The sequence below is a fragment of the Lepidochelys kempii genome, chromosome 3 (genome assembly GCF_965140285.1).
Source record: "Lepidochelys kempii isolate rLepKem1 chromosome 3, rLepKem1.hap1, whole genome shotgun sequence".
Taxonomy (NCBI): domain Eukaryota; kingdom Metazoa; phylum Chordata; order Testudines; family Cheloniidae; genus Lepidochelys; species Lepidochelys kempii.
This window is the reverse complement of record NC_136382.1, coordinates 1,434,336-1,449,497: the sequence shown is the minus strand read 5'-3', so window position 1 is coordinate 1,449,497 and position 15,162 is coordinate 1,434,336. Positions and strand designations below refer to the sequence as shown.

The 15,162-nt window shown below is 66.1% G+C and overlaps 2 protein-coding genes across 6 annotated transcripts in view; one reads left to right on the top strand and one right to left on the bottom strand.

Annotated features, from left to right (window-relative positions):
- AGBL5 (AGBL carboxypeptidase 5) overlaps window positions 1-7,421 on the top strand; it is a 45,254-nt gene extending 37,833 nt beyond the window's left edge. Inside the window, exons 14-18 of one of the 5 annotated variants that reach the window (XM_073335441.1) lie at window positions 1,247-1,362; window positions 3,339-3,385; window positions 5,052-5,183; window positions 5,674-5,765; window positions 6,050-7,421. In XM_073335441.1, coding sequence (XP_073191542.1) covers window positions 1,247-1,362; window positions 3,339-3,385; window positions 5,052-5,183; window positions 5,674-5,765; window positions 6,050-6,120 — 458 coding nt within the window. In that variant the 3' untranslated portion in view covers window positions 6,121-7,421. The other 4 variants (XM_073335440.1, XM_073335443.1, XM_073335442.1 and 1 more) reach the window with 4 other exon arrangements.
- Window positions 7,422-8,711: 1,290 nt separating this feature from the next.
- OST4 (oligosaccharyltransferase complex subunit 4, non-catalytic) lies at window positions 8,712-10,729 on the bottom strand. Its single transcript, XM_078852002.1, has 2 exons — window positions 10,566-10,729; window positions 8,712-8,861 (listed from the first exon to the last, which is right to left on the bottom strand). Exon 1 carries the CDS (start codon window positions 10,691-10,693, stop codon window positions 10,580-10,582), a length of 114 nt encoding a protein of 37 aa, XP_078708128.1. The 5' UTR covers window positions 10,694-10,729; the 3' UTR covers window positions 8,712-8,861; window positions 10,566-10,579.
- Window positions 10,730-15,162: the final 4,433 nt, after the last annotated feature.

The following is a 15,162-nucleotide window of genomic DNA, read 5'->3' as shown; positions in this document are numbered from 1 at the left end:
GGGAGCTTGGGAGGCTGGAGCTCCTGCATCTGAGCCCAGCTGTGCCTTGGCTGCCTGTTCTTCCCTCCCACACTCTACCCTGCCCTGCCTCCCGGGGCCATGGGAGGGTCTGTGTGGCTGCCCTGGGGCGCGGTTGTACTTTGCTGCTGCCGGAGCCTGGGGCGGCGCTTCCCGGCCTTCCTGTGTTAGCCACACTGGTGGGAGGAATAAAGTTTTTCCAAAGATGGTGGGTCTGGGCTCTCCTCTCAGAGGTCCCCATGCAGCTCCGTGCCAGGGCCACTCCCAGGGTGCTCTAAGCACCCTGGCATCTGGGCAGCCCTGCTGCTGGCCCCCTGCGGCTAGACTCTTGGCCGAGCACACTGGCCCAGCACTGCTGGGAAACCAGCGGGCGAGGCTGCCGATCAGGGTACGGCCCCTGCCTCCCGCTCAAGACAGTGCAGGCACTTGCATTCTGCCCAGAGGTGGGCTTGGGGCCTTTGGCTCCTGGTGGGCAGTGGGGTGAGGTGAGTGATCAGGGGCCCTCCAGCTGGCAGTGGGGTGAGGTGAGTGATCAGGGGCCCTCCAGCCAGCAATGGCCAAACAGTGAAATCTCCCAGCACCCCAGCGTTGCTCCATGCTGCCAGTAGGGAAACTGAGGCACTCAGCCAGGGGGTGACTTCCCCGTGGGGGAGACAGGGCAGAGGCAGGGATCGAGCCCAGCTCCCCAGCAGTGCTCTCTAGCCATTAGCCTTTGCTGCTTCTGACTGTCAGTGCAGTGACTGCACCACTCTGGCCCTGGCAGGGTGGGGTGGGGCCCCGGGAAATGCCCACAGATCAGAACCAGGATGTCCTGCTCCCGTCCCAGGGAAGTGACCGTGTGCTCTGTGCTCATGGCTCCGTGGCGTGAGCAACCCAAGCCAAGAGCCCAGCTGGTGAACAAGGGCTTGGAACTGCTCTATGGCTGAGGGGGGGCACCGGACTTTCCTAGTGACTAGATCCTTGGAGTCCAGCCGGTTTGGTGTTCCCTGGGGACGCTCGGGCCTGGACTCTGCGGGCTTTCTGCTTCCCTTTCAACTCCCAAGAACTGGTCACCCGTCACACAGTGTCACACCGCTTTCCCTGTGCACACGTACCACCTCTGCCCGCATGGCAGCCCATCGGTAACATGGAGGTACAGCCAGCAAAGCCCGTAAGCACTGCTCCCACAGCGTGTCCTTCCTGGTGCATGGGGCTGATGGAGTTCAGCTCTCTTTTGTTTGTCACCCAGGGACCTCGCCCACGGACACTAAGGCCGGGGCTCTGGTGGTTACCAGCCGTGGACTTCAGGCTGCAGATCACGGCCGGGAAGAGCCGAAGCCCCCCTATGGCATGGCGCTGGTGCAGGTAATGCCCAGAGCTGGGAAGAAGGTGGAAACCAACCTGGCTGCTACCCCCTGAAGCCTCTAAGCCAGCCCCTCCCTGTGCCTTGTGGCGATGGTTTTGTTCATTATCTTCATTAATGATCTGGAGGATGGTGTGGATTGCACCCTCAGCAAATTTGCAGATGACACTAAACTGGGAGGAGAGGTAGATACGCTGGAGGGTAGGGATAGGATACAGAGGGCCCTAGACAAATTAGAGGATTGGGCCAAGAGAAATCTGATGAGGTTCAACAAGGACAAGTGCAGAGTCCTGCACTTAGGACGGAAGAATCCCATGCACTGCTACAGACTAGGGACCGAATGGCTCGGCAGCAGTTCTGCAGAAAAGGACCTAGGGGTGACAGTGGACGAGACGCTGGATATGAGTCAGCAGTGTGCCCTTGTTGCCAAGAAGGCCAATGGCATTTTGGGATGTATAAGTAGGCCATTGCCAGCAGATCGAGGGACGTGATCGTTCCCCTCTATTCGACACTGGTGAGGCCTCTCTGGTGTACTGTGTCCAGTTTTGGGCCCCACACTATAAGAAGGATGTGGAAAAATTGGAAAGAGTCCAGCGGAGGGCAACAAAAATTATTAGGGGGCTGGAGCACATGACTTACGAGGAGAGGCTGAGATAACTGGGATTGTTTAGTCTGCAGAAGAGAAGAATGAGGGGGGACTTGATAGCTGCTTTCAACTACCTGAAAGGGGGCTCCAAAGAGGATGGATCTAGACTATTCTCAGTGGTGACAGATGACAGAACAAGGAGCAATGGTCTCAAGTTGCAGTGGGGGAGGTTTAGGTTGGATATTAGGAAACACTGTTTCACTAGGAGGGTGGTGAAACACTGGAATGGGTTCCCTACAGAGGTGGTGGAATCTCCATCCTTAGAGGTTTTTAAGGTCAGACTTGACCAAGCCCTGGCTGGGATGATTTAATTGGGGATTGGTCCTGCTTTGAGCAGGTGGTTGGACTAGATGACCTCCTGAGGTCCCTTCCAACCCTGATATTCTATGATTCTATGACATGCCTGCTCTCTGGGATCCCCCCACAGCCCCTTTCGAGGTGGGTCTCCTGCCATTGGGGTTGGGAGCCAGGCCCCTCATGGCCCCATTCTCTGGGCTGGGCGACGGGCCCATTAGTTTACCCGGTCTCAGCCTGTCTGCTCCTCACCATGGCCGTCTGAACCCCTTTCATGCTGAGACAGAAACTCGGCCCCCCAGAGCCTCTCTGGCAGCGGCAGGCAGAGACCAGGAGAGTCTAAGGCGCCACCAGTGCCCGGGACCCCTGCAGCACCCGGGAACTGATGGGGTGGGCTGCACAGACTACAGCTCCGATGATGGGCCAGGGACTCTGCACGAGGGGAGATGTCGGGCGCCTGCCTGTAACAGAGAGGGGTACATGGGGCACCGGGGCAGCGTTTCCAAAGGGAAATGTTTTGGAATTGACATTTTCCTCTGTAACCCTGCTCCTCTCCTCCTTCCAGCCAGCCCCCACGCCGGCTGGGGCTGGGCCTGAGCCGGTGAGGAAGCTGCCGGCCTCTGGCTGGCAGTCATGTGAGTTGCTGTATGGCTCTGCTGGCCCCAGGCTCCCCTGGGAGAGGCTGAGGGGTCGCCCACTCCCCGAGCTCTGGGTTCCAGCTCTGCCCAGTGAATGGATTCCTCCCTGGGGTGAGTGCAACTCCCGCTGGCTCCAGGGCTGGCTGGGTCCATGGATTCCCATCAGCCCCTGTGGGCTCCCCTCAGCACTCGCTGTGTGTGGGTCCCGGGCTTGGAGCTGCCCTGGAAGCCAATGGACAGGGGGTGGCCCCCTCATGCTGCAGGTGGCCAGAGCCCCAGGGGATGGGCAGGGAGCCCAGCATGGTACTTGGCTGCTATCACCCCATCTCCAAGCTGGCTGGGCTGGAACTCGCCCCCCCCCCCCCCGCCCTCTCCAATTGTCTCCTGTCTTTCTGCTTAGAACCTTCCGAAGAGGCTGAGCACCAGGAAAGTCCTAGAACCACCCAGGTACCGTGTGTCCTGCGCTGGGGGAGGGCACTGGAAGGGCATGCCGCAGGGCAGGGGCTCCGGCGCTCTGGGCAGCTCCCTGACCGCAACGCCCTGGAGCCGAGTCCCACCAAGCACTGGCCAGGCAGAATGTTCCCAGCTCTGGCTCCCTGGTGTCTCATTCCACCCCTCTGGGCACATGGGAGCCCATCAGACTACATGAGGCTATTAGCCAGGATGGGCAGGGATGGTGTCCGTAGCCTCTGCCAGGAGCTGGGAATGAGCGACGGGATGGATCACTTGGTGATTCCCTGTTCTGTTCATTCCCTCTGGGGCACCTGGCATTGGCCACTGGCGGAAGACTGGATACTGGGCTAGATGGGCCTTTGGTCTGCCCCAGTGTGGCCGTTCTTATGGTCTGTCCTGCCCTGGGGGCTGAGCAAGAGGGGGCTTTTGGGAATGCTGGGCTGCTCCTGTGCTGAGGATCCAGCTGCGCCCATGGCTGGGTCCTTCCACTGCAGGTACTTTCTATGATTTGAGAGCAAGTCCTGGAGCCCCTGGAGCTGGAGAGACCATCCCCAGGGCCCAGCTGGCTCCCGCTGGCAGCATCTGCCCTGCCTCAGACCCTGCAGCGCTCTGTGGGCAGACCCATGGTGTGCCCTTTCCCCTGGGGGATTCAGCTACTCCCGTAACGCACCCCGGGGAACTGAGTGACGCAGCAGGGCTTGGCCCTTGCTCCCTCCTGCTGTGTGGATGCGGGTGCCAGGCTAGGGCATGTTGCTGCAGGAGGAGACCTAGCCCTTCCCCTGCTGCCCTACCTTGGCTAATAGAGCTGGCCACCTGCTCAGGCTCCTCCTTTCTGCTCCGGCAGATACTGCCCTGCGGCCTCAGCCCAAGGGGACTAGCTGCAGCCAGGAGCACTGCGCACTGCTGCCCCCGTGCTCCCAGGCAGGGCCTGGCCAGCGGCTGGTACCAGCCTTGGGGTGGGAACCTGTTGGAGCCTGCGGTGCATCCGCCCCCGGCACTTTCTGTGGGGCCCAGCGGGAGCAGCTGCAGAATCAGGTGTGTGGCTCCCAGGGGCTCCTGCAAGACACCGCCCCTTCCCAGCTTGCCGAGCGTGCCCCCCTGGGGAGGGACTGACTGGCACAGGCAGACTCAGACATCTCCCCCTCACCCAGCAATAGGTCACAGCTGGCTAGCCCTGGCTGGGGGCAGGGCTGGGGGTGCAGCTGAGTGCTGCGCTGCCCGGAGGGAGGGGACGTGGCTCCAGGGGGTGGGTTTCAGATCAGGTCCATTAGCCCCTCCTTGGCAAGATGCCAGGAGTGTTTAAACAGCAGCTGCCCCAACCGCTGTCCATTTTGGGGCCCCAGGGAGCCCCGCCAGCTAGCTCCTGTCATGGCATGTGCCTTTGCTTTCATCCTGTGGCCAGGCCCAGCTCTGGGGGTCGCAGTGGGGTTTCCTTGTCCCATGGCTGGAGTGAGCCTGGACTGAACCCCTCCCTGGAGTATCTGCTGGTCCCAGCGCTGGGAAAGCGGAATAGAGCAGCAGCTTTGCAGGCACCCTCTGCTCCAGCCGGGCCAGGCGTGAGGGGCACAGAACCGAGGAGAGATGGGCCCGACAGCACCCTGGGGCCCGTTCTCCTGGCCCTGGCTCTCCTGCTGTAAGCACTGCCTCTGGTTCTCTGCAGCCTGCGGCCCAGCAGAATCCCCGTCCGCAAGAAGGCAGCAGCATGCACCCCGAGTTTGCTGGGGCTCAGCAGCGAGAGCACCTCAGCCCTCAAGGTCTGGAAATACACCCACGCTGGAGCCCTGGCCCAAAGGTCTCTGCCAGGTAGGGCGTTGCGGGCACCTGGGCTGGCAGCAAGCATACACCGGGTTAGGTAGGGGGCAAGTTCAGCTGTGTGCCCTGCCACAGGTGGGACCCCCAGACTAGCTGCCAGGCATCAGGCCCCAGCAGCATGCTGGGCTGCCTCTGAGGTTGGAAGCCAGGTGGCTGCAATCTTTAGTGCAGGTGCTCAGCTGGGCCCCGCTTTCAGCACTGTACCTGGGGGTGGGAGCCATTGCATGGCAATTGCTTGATGCTACTCTCAGGCCTGGGCACCAAAGCAGGAGCAGCTCCTGCCTAGGTGCCTCATCTGAGCCCATGCCACCCCTCCGGGGGCATTCAGCCTGCCTGGGAGCACAGCCCCTGTGCCCAGACCCACAGTTCACTCAGGCCTTGGGCCAGCCAGTGGGTGGCACTTTCCCCACTCCCTGGCTGGCACTGGGGGGCTGGGCTGGGCTGCTGACACTGGCTCTGTTCCTCTGCAGCATTCCCAGAGGACACTGCATCACTCGGCATGGGGATGCAGACAACAGAGCCGCTCTTCATCTGCGACGAGCCCGAGGGCCTGCTCAGCGAGGTACCAGGCCCATAGATGTTGGGAGGGGGCTGGGGAACCCACCCCAAGCAGGGCCCATGTCTCCGATGCTGCCCCCCTGCTCCTGGGGCAGGCAGCCCTGGCACCAGAGCTGCAGTGTGGCCTTTCCCTCGCCAGCTGGGGGAGATCACTGGTGGGTGGCCATGCACCGCCGTTGCCCCCGCTCTGAGCTGTGCTGGCTTCTCAGACTGGCGCCGCTAAGGGCGAGCACACGGCCCGCCGCAGAGCCCGTCCCAGCCCCCTGAGCCTGCTCTTCTCTGTCGCAGCATCTGCCAAGCCGGGCCCCGGACTCGCCCCAGCTCAGCTCGTACCACAAGATCCTGTCCTTCTGCACTGAAGCCTGAGCGCAGCCACCAGCTCCAGCTGCCACCTCTGCCCTCGCATCCGGCTCGAGCTGGTTGCAGCACCTGCTGCCGGGGAAGTGGGGCAGAGTCCAGCCGCCCCTTGCAAAGCTGGGTGATAGAGGGCGAATCTCCACCCAGCCCTGTTCACCCTGCAGGCTCCCTGTGCCCAGCACCTCCCTGCCTGGCCTCTAGCTGAGCTCTGGCCTGTAAGCACAGAGCTGCCCTGCTGAGCAGCCAGGGCTCTGCACAGCCCATGGCCTAAGCAGAGCAGGACCCTGCCGGGCTCTCCAGCTAGTCCCAGAGCCCTGTGCAGTTCCCTCCACTTCCCTGCTAACCTCCAGCCATGGCCATGTGGAGGGCACTGGGTGCAGCCAGCTGACTGGTTTAGGTCACAAGCTTGGGGGCACCAACAGCAGCCACAGTGCCAGGGGCTGGAGGTGATGCCCGGGGAGCAGCTGCAGACATCATCACTCTGTGTCTCTCCCTGGGCCGTGGAGGGGGTTGGGCAGGGCGAGGCCCTGGGTCAGGCTGCTGCACTAGCCCCTGTGCTGAGGTGCAGGAGAATCAACCCGGGGCAAAGGGCTTTCTAGCAGGGGGCCAGCTGGTGCCAGGGAGGCCCAGTGGGCATGGCCCCTACTCCCCTTCCACAAAGCCAAAGCTCCCATGGTGTGTCTCAGAACCCGGCCCATGGGCAGCTCCCTGTGCCACAGTGAGGCCTAGGGGGAGCTGGCCTGCTGGGGTGAAGCACAGTTAGTTGGGGTGTTGTCTCCCCACAGTAGCTGTCCTGCTTCAGGGATTGGCCCCTGCCCCACACCCAGCAGGGCTGTGGAGGCAACTTGAGGGAGGGTCTGTGGGCATCTCCTTGGACAAAGCACGGTGCCAGCAGAACCTCAGTGGGCTCCAGGGTCCCAGGCCGGGTATCTCCAGTCAGGGCTCTCCCCGGTGCACCCCACGGGAACAGCTTGTAAGCTGGGCAGACTCTTGCAAAGGCTGCTTCATGAGCAGAACCAAATCAGGCCCTGGAGCTGCAGGTCAGCTCCCATCCCTGGGTGCCTGGGCCCCAGGCTAGCGGCTTTGGCCAGCCCCCTCCATGTTAACCACAACTCTGTGTGGGCAGGGTCAGGGCTGGGGAGCCCTGCAGCCACCCACCAAGGCAGAGCCATTCTGCGGCTGCAGCCGTTCGCCACCTCCCACTCAGCTGAGCGGCTACAGAGTTGTTCATGGGTTTGAAGCTATTTTTATGAGATAGGGTTTGTCTTGTAACGTGTTTCTATTAAAGTTTGTTTGGAAGAAATGTCCCCTGAGCTCTGTAGTCTGGGCTGGGCACTGCCCCCAGCTATGGTGCAGGCCTCTGAACTGTGCTAGGAGTCTGCCACACCCAGAGCAGCAGCAGGAGGGCAGGGGAAGGCAGGAGTAGAACCCCCTGTGTTCACCAGCAGGAGCTGGCAGGCTGCTCAGGAGCAACGGGGGAGGCCTAAAGCAAAGGCTGGACTGATAGAGGAAGGGCAAGAGAGCCATGGGCCAGCTTTGCCCCCTTGGAGGAGAAGGGGTTAATGCAGCCTGCATGCTGTGCCCACAATACAACCATCAGCACCGCCAGGCTGGCAGGAGCCACCACTCGTGTGGAGAACCCTAGTTTTCAGCTGGCAAAGCCTGCAGCAAGCTCTGCGTGAGCCCCCCCCTCGCCCATGGGACCAGAAAGGAATCACATAAGCACAGCTCTGAGGCTTAACACCTGCTCAGCCCCAGCCTTCAGTCAGTGAGCGAGAGTCTGTGGGAGACTGAACATGAGCTGCCAGTGTGGCCCTGGGGGCCATGAACCGGGGCAGCTTGAGTAGGAAGCCAGCGGTTATTTTCCTTCTGTATTTGGCACTGGCGTGACCTCTGCTGGAGCCATGAGAATGGTTAACAGGTTAGAAAACAAGCCCCACAGTAAGAGATTGAGCTCCTGGGGTCTAATTAGCTTCCCAAGGAGATTTAAGGGCTCCCAGGCTGTGTGTGTGTGTGGGAGGGGGAGAGAACCGGCTCCTCAGTCTAGCAGAGGAAGGGCTAACCCAAGCCAAGGGCTAGAAGTTGAAGCTAGGCAGCATCAGACTGGAAATAAGGTGTTAATTATTAGCAGGGAGGGTAATTACCACTTGAAGAATTCCCTGAGGGCTGTGGGAGATTCTCTGTCACTGGAAATTTCACATCCAGATTGGATATTTGTCTGCCAGCTCTGCTCTGGGTCATTACTGTGGGGCCCATGCTAGGCAGGGGTCAGACCAGATGATCACTATGGTCCCTTCTGGCCTTGGGATCTACCTGGCACTGGCCGTACCAAGGGTGGCTCCTGACACAAGTCACCAGGGGACCTGCCTCTCCCCCTGGGGGGCTGCCAAGCCCAGATTTCTCTGCAAGAGAACATGGGGAGCTGGGGGGTGGGGCCAATGGCTTCCCTGTCCCACCCCTTGTTTGTGATTGGCGCAGGAGTCTAACCTGGGCCCCCAGCTGAAGGGCTCCCCCTCTCCTATCAGCCGGAGCAGCATGCTCTCTGCCCCACAGGTCGGGCTCTGCTGGCACCAGAGTGACACCGAGGCGCCCGCACGGGGGAGGTTCCAGCCATTTATTTGTGTCCAGTGGGTTTGCTCTGTACAAAGCTAGGGCAGGGTGCGGGGCCGGGGCAGGCTGCGGGGCCCAGCGCGGCTGTCAGCTCTGCTCCTGGCCATGGCAGGTGGGCGCTCAGGGCTCGGCTCTGTTGGGGGCAAACAAAGAACAAACAGCTCAGGCTACAAGGGCGAGTCAGGAGGAGAGCCAGTCCCCCCCTACGCTGCGTGCCCCCAGGCAGGGCCCTGCAGCCAGGGAAGCCAGCTGCAGCCAGACTCGCTGGCCAGCTAGGGGAAGGGGCATCTTGGTCCTTCGCTCCCGGGAGACTTCACCAGCTGCACGGTTCTAATGACCGAGTGCCCCAGCGGTGTCTGTGCCACGGGGGGCCGAGACCCCCCCCCAGCCAGAGCCCAGCCAGTGCCCATCAGTGTCTGTGCCAACCCCCCCAGCCAGTGCCCAGCCAGTGTCTGTGCACGGGGGGCCGAGACCCCCCCCCAGCCAGAGCCCAGCGGTGTCTGTGCCACGGGGGGCCGAGACCCCCCCCCCCCAGCCAGAGCCCAGCGGTTGTCCTGTGCCACGGGGGGCCCGAGGACCCCCCCCCCAGCCAGAGCCCAGCGGTGTCTGTGCCACGGGGGGCCGAGACCCCCCCCCAGCCAGAGCCCAGCCGTGTCTGTGCCACGGGGGGCCGAGGACCCCCCCCCCGCGCCAGTGCCCAGCCGTGTCTGTGCCACGGGGGGGCCCGAGACCCCCCCCCCCAGCCAGAGCCCAGCCGTGTCTGTGCCACGGGGGGCCGAGACCCCCCCCCCGCCAGTGCCCAGCCGTGTCTGTGCCACGGGGGGCCGAGACCCCCCCCCCGCCAGTGCCCAGCCGTGTCTGTGCCACGGGGGGCCGAGACACCACCCCCAGCCAGAGCCCAGCCGTGTCTGTGCCACGGGGGGCCGAGGACCCCCCCCCAGCCAGAGCCCAGCCGTGTCTGTGCCACGGGGGGCCGGAGACCCCCCCCCCAGCCAGAGCCCAGCCGTGTCCTGTGCCACGGGGGCCGAGACCCCCCCCCCCAGCCCAGAGCCCAGCCGTGTCTGTGCCACGGGGGGCCGAGACCCCCCCCCCCAGCCAGAGCCCCAGCCGTGTCTGTGCCACGGGGGGGCCGAGACCCCCCCCCCCAGCCAGAGCCCAGCCGTGTCCTGTGCCACGGGGGGGCCCGAGACCCCCCCCCCCCAGCCAGAGCCCCAGCCGTGTCCTGTGCCACGGGGGGGCCGAGGACCCCCCCCCCAGCCAGAGCCCCAGCCGTGTCTGTGCCACGGGGGGGCCCGAGACCCCCCCCCCCCCAGCCAGAGCCCAGCCGTGTCTGTGCCACGGGGGGCCGAGACCCCCCCCCCCAGCCAGTGCCCAGCCGTGTCTGTGCCACGGGGGGCCCGAGACCCCCCCCCCCCCAGCCAGTGCCCAGCCGTGTCTGTGCCACGGGGGGCCGAGGACCCCCCCCCCCAGCCAGTGCCCAGCGGTGTCTGTGCCACGGGGGGGCCGAGACCCCCCCCCAGCCAGTGCCCAGCGGTGTCTGTGCCACGGGGGGGCCGAGACCCCCCCCCCCAGCCAGAGCCCAGCGGTGTCTGTGCCACGGGGGGCCGGAGACCCCCCCCCCAGCAGTGCCCAGCGGTGTCTGTGGCCACGGGGGGCCGAGACCCCCCCCCCCAGCCAGAGCCCAGCCGTGTCTGTGCCACGGGGGGGCCGAGACCCCCCCCCCAGCCAGTGGCCCAGCCGTGTCTGCCAAGGGCGGCGGGGCGGGGCCGGGCCGGGGGGCTGCGGGCCGGGCCCGGGCGGGGCGGGGAGGAGGGGGGCACTGCGGGCCGGGCGTTACCTGCGGGCGGCCCCTCACTCCTGCTTCTTGGGGTTGTTGACGGCCACGTAGTGGTAGAGCACCACGAGGAGGAAGAGCGACACGCCCAGCATGTTGGCGAAGATGGCGAGCTGCACGTCGGTGATCATCCTGCGGGAGCGGGACGGGTCAGCGCGGAGGGGCGGGGCGGGGGTTCCCGGGAAGGGGGGCGGGGTCCCCCGGGGGGGAGGGGCCGGGTTGGGGGGTCCCCCGGGGGCGGGGCTGGAGGTCCCCGGGGGGGAGGGGCCGCGTCGGGGGGTCCCCTGGGGGGGGCTGGGGGTCCCGGGGGGGGAGGGGGCCGCGTCGGGGGGGTCCCCGGGGGGGGGCTGGAGGGTCCCCGGGGGGGAGGGGGCCGCGTCGGGGGGTCCCCGGGGGGGGGGCTGGAGGGTCCCCGGGGGGGAGGGGCCGCGTCGGGGGGGTCCCCGGGAAGGGGTCGGGGTCCCCGGGGGGGGAGGGGCCGCGTCGGGGGTCCCGGGAAGGGGTCGGGGTCCCCGGGGGGGAGGGGCCGCGTCGGGGGTCCCCGGGGAAGGGGTCGGGGTCCCCCGGGGGGGAGGGGGCCGGGTTGGGGGGGTCCCCGGGAAGGGGTCGGGGGTCCCCGGGGGGGGAGGGGCCGCGTCGGGGGGTCCCCTGGGGGGGCTGGGGGTCCCCGGGGGGGGAGGGGGCCGCGTCGGGGGGGTCCCCCTGGGGGGGGCTGGAGGTCCCCGGGGGGGGAGGGGGCCGGGTTGGGGGGGTCCCCGGGAAGGGGGTCGGGGGTCCCCGGGGGGGAGGGGGCCGCGTTGAGGGGTCCTCGGGGGGCGGGGCTGGGAGTCCCGGGGGGGGAGGGGCCGCGTCGGGGGGGTCCCGGGGAAGGGGTCGGGGGTCCCCGGGGGGGAGGGGGCCGCGTTGGGGGTCCCGGGAAGGGGGGGTCGGGGTCCCCGGGGGGGAGGGGGCCGCGTTGGGGGGTCCCCGGGAAGGGGTCGGGGTCCCCCGGGGGGGAGGGGCCGCGTTTGGGGGTCCCGGGAAGGGGTCGGGGTCCCCGGGGGGGGAGGGGCCGCGTTGGGGGGTCCCGGGGGGAAGGGGGTCGGGGGTCCCCGGGGGGGAGGGGGCCGCGTCGGGGGGGTCCCCTGGGGGGGCCTGGGGGGGTCCCCGGGGGGGGAGGGGCCGCGTCGCGGGGGGTCCCCTGGGGGGGGCTGGAGGTCCCCCGGGGGGGAGGGGGCCGGGTTTGGGGGGGTCCCGGGAAGGGGTCGGGGGTCCCCGGGGGGGAGGGGCCGCGTTTGAGGGGTCCTCGGGGGCGGGGGCCTGGGAGTCCCGGGGGGGAGGGGGCCGCGTCGGGGGTCCCCGGGGAAGGGGGTCGGGGGTCCCCGGGGGGGGAGGGGCCGCGTTGGGGGGTCCCGGGAAGGGGGTCGGGGGTCCCCGGGGGGGGAGGGGCCGCGTTGGGGGTCCCCGGGGAAGGGGTCGGGGGTCCCCGGGGGGGGGAGGGGCCGCGGCGTTGGGGGGTCCCGGGAAGGGGTCGGGGGTCCCCGGGGGGGAGGGGGCCCGCGTTGGGGGTCCCCGGGAAGGGGTCGGGGTCCCCGGGGGGGGAGGGGGCCCGCGTTGGGGGTCCCGGGAAGGGGTCGGGGTCCCCGGGGGGGAGGGGCCCGGGCGTTGGGGGGGGTCCCCGGGAAGGGGTCGGGGGGTCCCCGGGGGGGGAGGGGGCCGCGGTTGGGGGGGTCCTCGGGGGGCGGGGCCTGGGGAGTCCCGGGGGGGGGGCCGCGTCGCGGGGGGTCCCGGGGTGGCCCCCCGCCCCACTCACGCGGAGGGCTGCGGCTCCTCCGGACACGTTCTCCGCCGGCGGCTTGCCCGACTTCCGGCCCGCGGCGCGGTGCCCTTGTGGGGGCGGGCGGGGGCGCCGCTCTGTCGGCGGGGAGGCTCCCGAGGCCGCAGCGCCCCCCTAGCGCGGGGGCGGGGGCCTGGACCGCGACACGCCCCCCCCGGCCGGTCTGTGTCATTGTCCCCCCCCCCCCCCCCCCCCCCCCCGCCATGAAATAATGTTCACAATGGGAGCCGGGAAACGGTCCACGCGCCGCCTGCGCCGCCCCGGGGGCGGTCCGGGGGGGTTGGGGGCTCGTGGGGGGGTGAGGGGCTCGCGGAGGGGGTTGGGGGGCTTGCAGGGGGGGGCTCGCGGAGGGGGTTGGGGGGCTTGCAGGGGGGGGGCTCGCTGAGGGGGTTGGGGGGGCTTGCAGGGGGGTGAGGGGCTCGCGGAGGGGGGTTGGGGGCTCGTTGGGGGGTGATGGGCTCGCGGAGGGGGTTGGGGGGGCTTGCAGGGGGGGTGAGGGGGGGGCTCGCGGAGGGGGTTGGGGGGCCTTGCAGGGGGGGTGAGGGGCTCGCGGAGGGGGGTTGGGGGGCTTGCAGGGGGGGGTGGTGGGCTCGCGGAGGGGGTTGGGGGGCTTGCAGGGGGGGGGGTGGGCTCGCGGAGGGGGTTGGGGGGGCTTGCAGGGGGGGCTCGCGGAGGGGGGTTGGGGGGCTTGGCAGGGGGGGGGGTGGGCCTCGCGGAGGGGGGTTGGGGGCCTCGTTGGGGGGGTGGTGGGGCTCGCGGAGGGGGTTGGGGGGCTTGCATGGGGGGTGAGGGGGCTCGCGGGAGGGGGGTTGGGGGGGCTTGCAGGGGGGGTGAGGGGCTCGTCGAGGGGTTGGGGGGCTTGCAGGGGGGGTGAGGGGGCTCGCGGAGGGGGTTGGGGGGCTTGGCAGGGGGGTGAGGGGCTCGCGGAGGGGGTTGGGGGGCTTGCAGGGGGGTGGAGGGGCTCGTCGAGGGGTTGGGGGGGCTTGCCAGGGGGGTGAGGGGCTCGCGGGAGGGGGTTGGGGGGGCTTTGCAGGGGGGTGAGGGGCTCACGGAGGGGGGTTGGGGGGCTTGCAGGGGGGGGTGAGGGGGCTCGCGGAGGGGGGTTGGGGGGGCTTGCAGGGGGGATGGATGGGCCTCGGGGAGGGGGGTTGGGGGCTCGTTGGGGGGGTGATGGGCCTCGCAGAGGGGTTTTGGGGGGCCTTGCAGGGGGGGTGATGGGCTCGCGGAGGGGGGGTTGGGGGCTTGTTGGGGGGTGGAGGGGCTCGCGGGGGCGGTCCAGGGGGGGTGAGGGGCTCATGGAGGAGATTGGGGGGGGCTCGCAGGGGGGGCTCTGACCATAAGAGCGGCCAGACAGGGTCCAGACCAAGCGGTCCGTCCAGCCCCGTGTCCTGTCGGCCGACAGCGGCCAGGGGCCCCAGAGGGAGTGGACCAGAGCAGGGAGTCCGCCCAGTGATCCAGCCCCCGTCGCCCGTCCCCGGCTCCTGGCAAACAGAGACCAGGGACACCCTCCCTGCCCCAGCCTGGCTAATAGCCATCGATGGACCTGTCCCGCCATGAACTTGTCCAGTTCTCTTTTAAGCCCTGGTATAGTCCTTGGCCTTCGCAACGTCCTCAGGCAAGGAGCCTCCACAGATTGGACTGCACTGTGTGAAGAAGAACTTCCTATGATTTGTTTTAAAACCTGCTGCCCATTCAATTTCATTTGGTGGCCCCTCATTCTTATATTATGGGAACAAGTAAATAACTTTTCCTTATTCACTTTCTCCACACCACTCATGACTTTACAGACCTCGATCCTATCCCCCCTTCATCTCCTCTTTTCCACGCTGAAAAGTCCTGGCCCTCTTTAATCTCTCCTCATATGGGACCCGTTCCAAACCCCTAATCATTTTAGTTGCCCCTTCTCAGAACCTTTTCTGACACCAGTCTATCTTTTTTGAGATGAGGGGGACCCACATCTGTACGCAGTATTCAAGGATGTGGGCGTACCATGGATTTATATAAGGACAATAAGATATTCTCCGTCTTATTCTCTGATGATTCCTAACATCCCGTTTGCTTTTTTGACTGCCGCTGCACACTGCGTGGACGTCTTCAGAGAACTATCCACGATGACTCCAAGATTTGTGAGATTCTTTTTGAAGTGCTTCACAGGTCTGCTTTGGTCTTAACTGTCCTGAGCAGTTTAGTATCATCTGCAAACTTTGCCACCTCACTGTTTACCCCTTTCTCCAGATCATCTACGAATAAGTTGAATAGGATTGGTCCTAGGACCTGACTCTTGGGGGATACCACTAGTTACCCCCTCTCCATTCTGAAAATTTACCATTTATGCCTACCCTTTGTTCCCTGTCTTTTAACCAGTTCTCAGTCCCATGAAAGGATCTTCCCTCTTATCCCATGACAAACTTAATTTACGTAAGAGCCTTTGGTGAGGGACCTTGTCAAAGGCTTTCTGGAATCTAAGACCACTTTGTCACTGGATCCCCCCTTGGCCACATGTTTGTTGACCCCCTCAAAGAGCTTGAATAGATCAGTAAGACACGATCTCCCTTTACAGAAACAATGTTGACTTTTGCACAGCAATTTATGTTCTTCTGTGTCCTCTTGACAATTTTGTTCTTTACTATTGTCTCAGCTGATTTGCCCGGTACTGACGTTAGACCTTACTGGTCTGTAATTGCCCATGATCACCTGTCGAGCCCTTCTTAAGTATTGGCCTCACATTCGCTATCTCCCCAGTCACTGGGTGCAGAAGCTGATGTAAAACTCTGAGATAGCGCG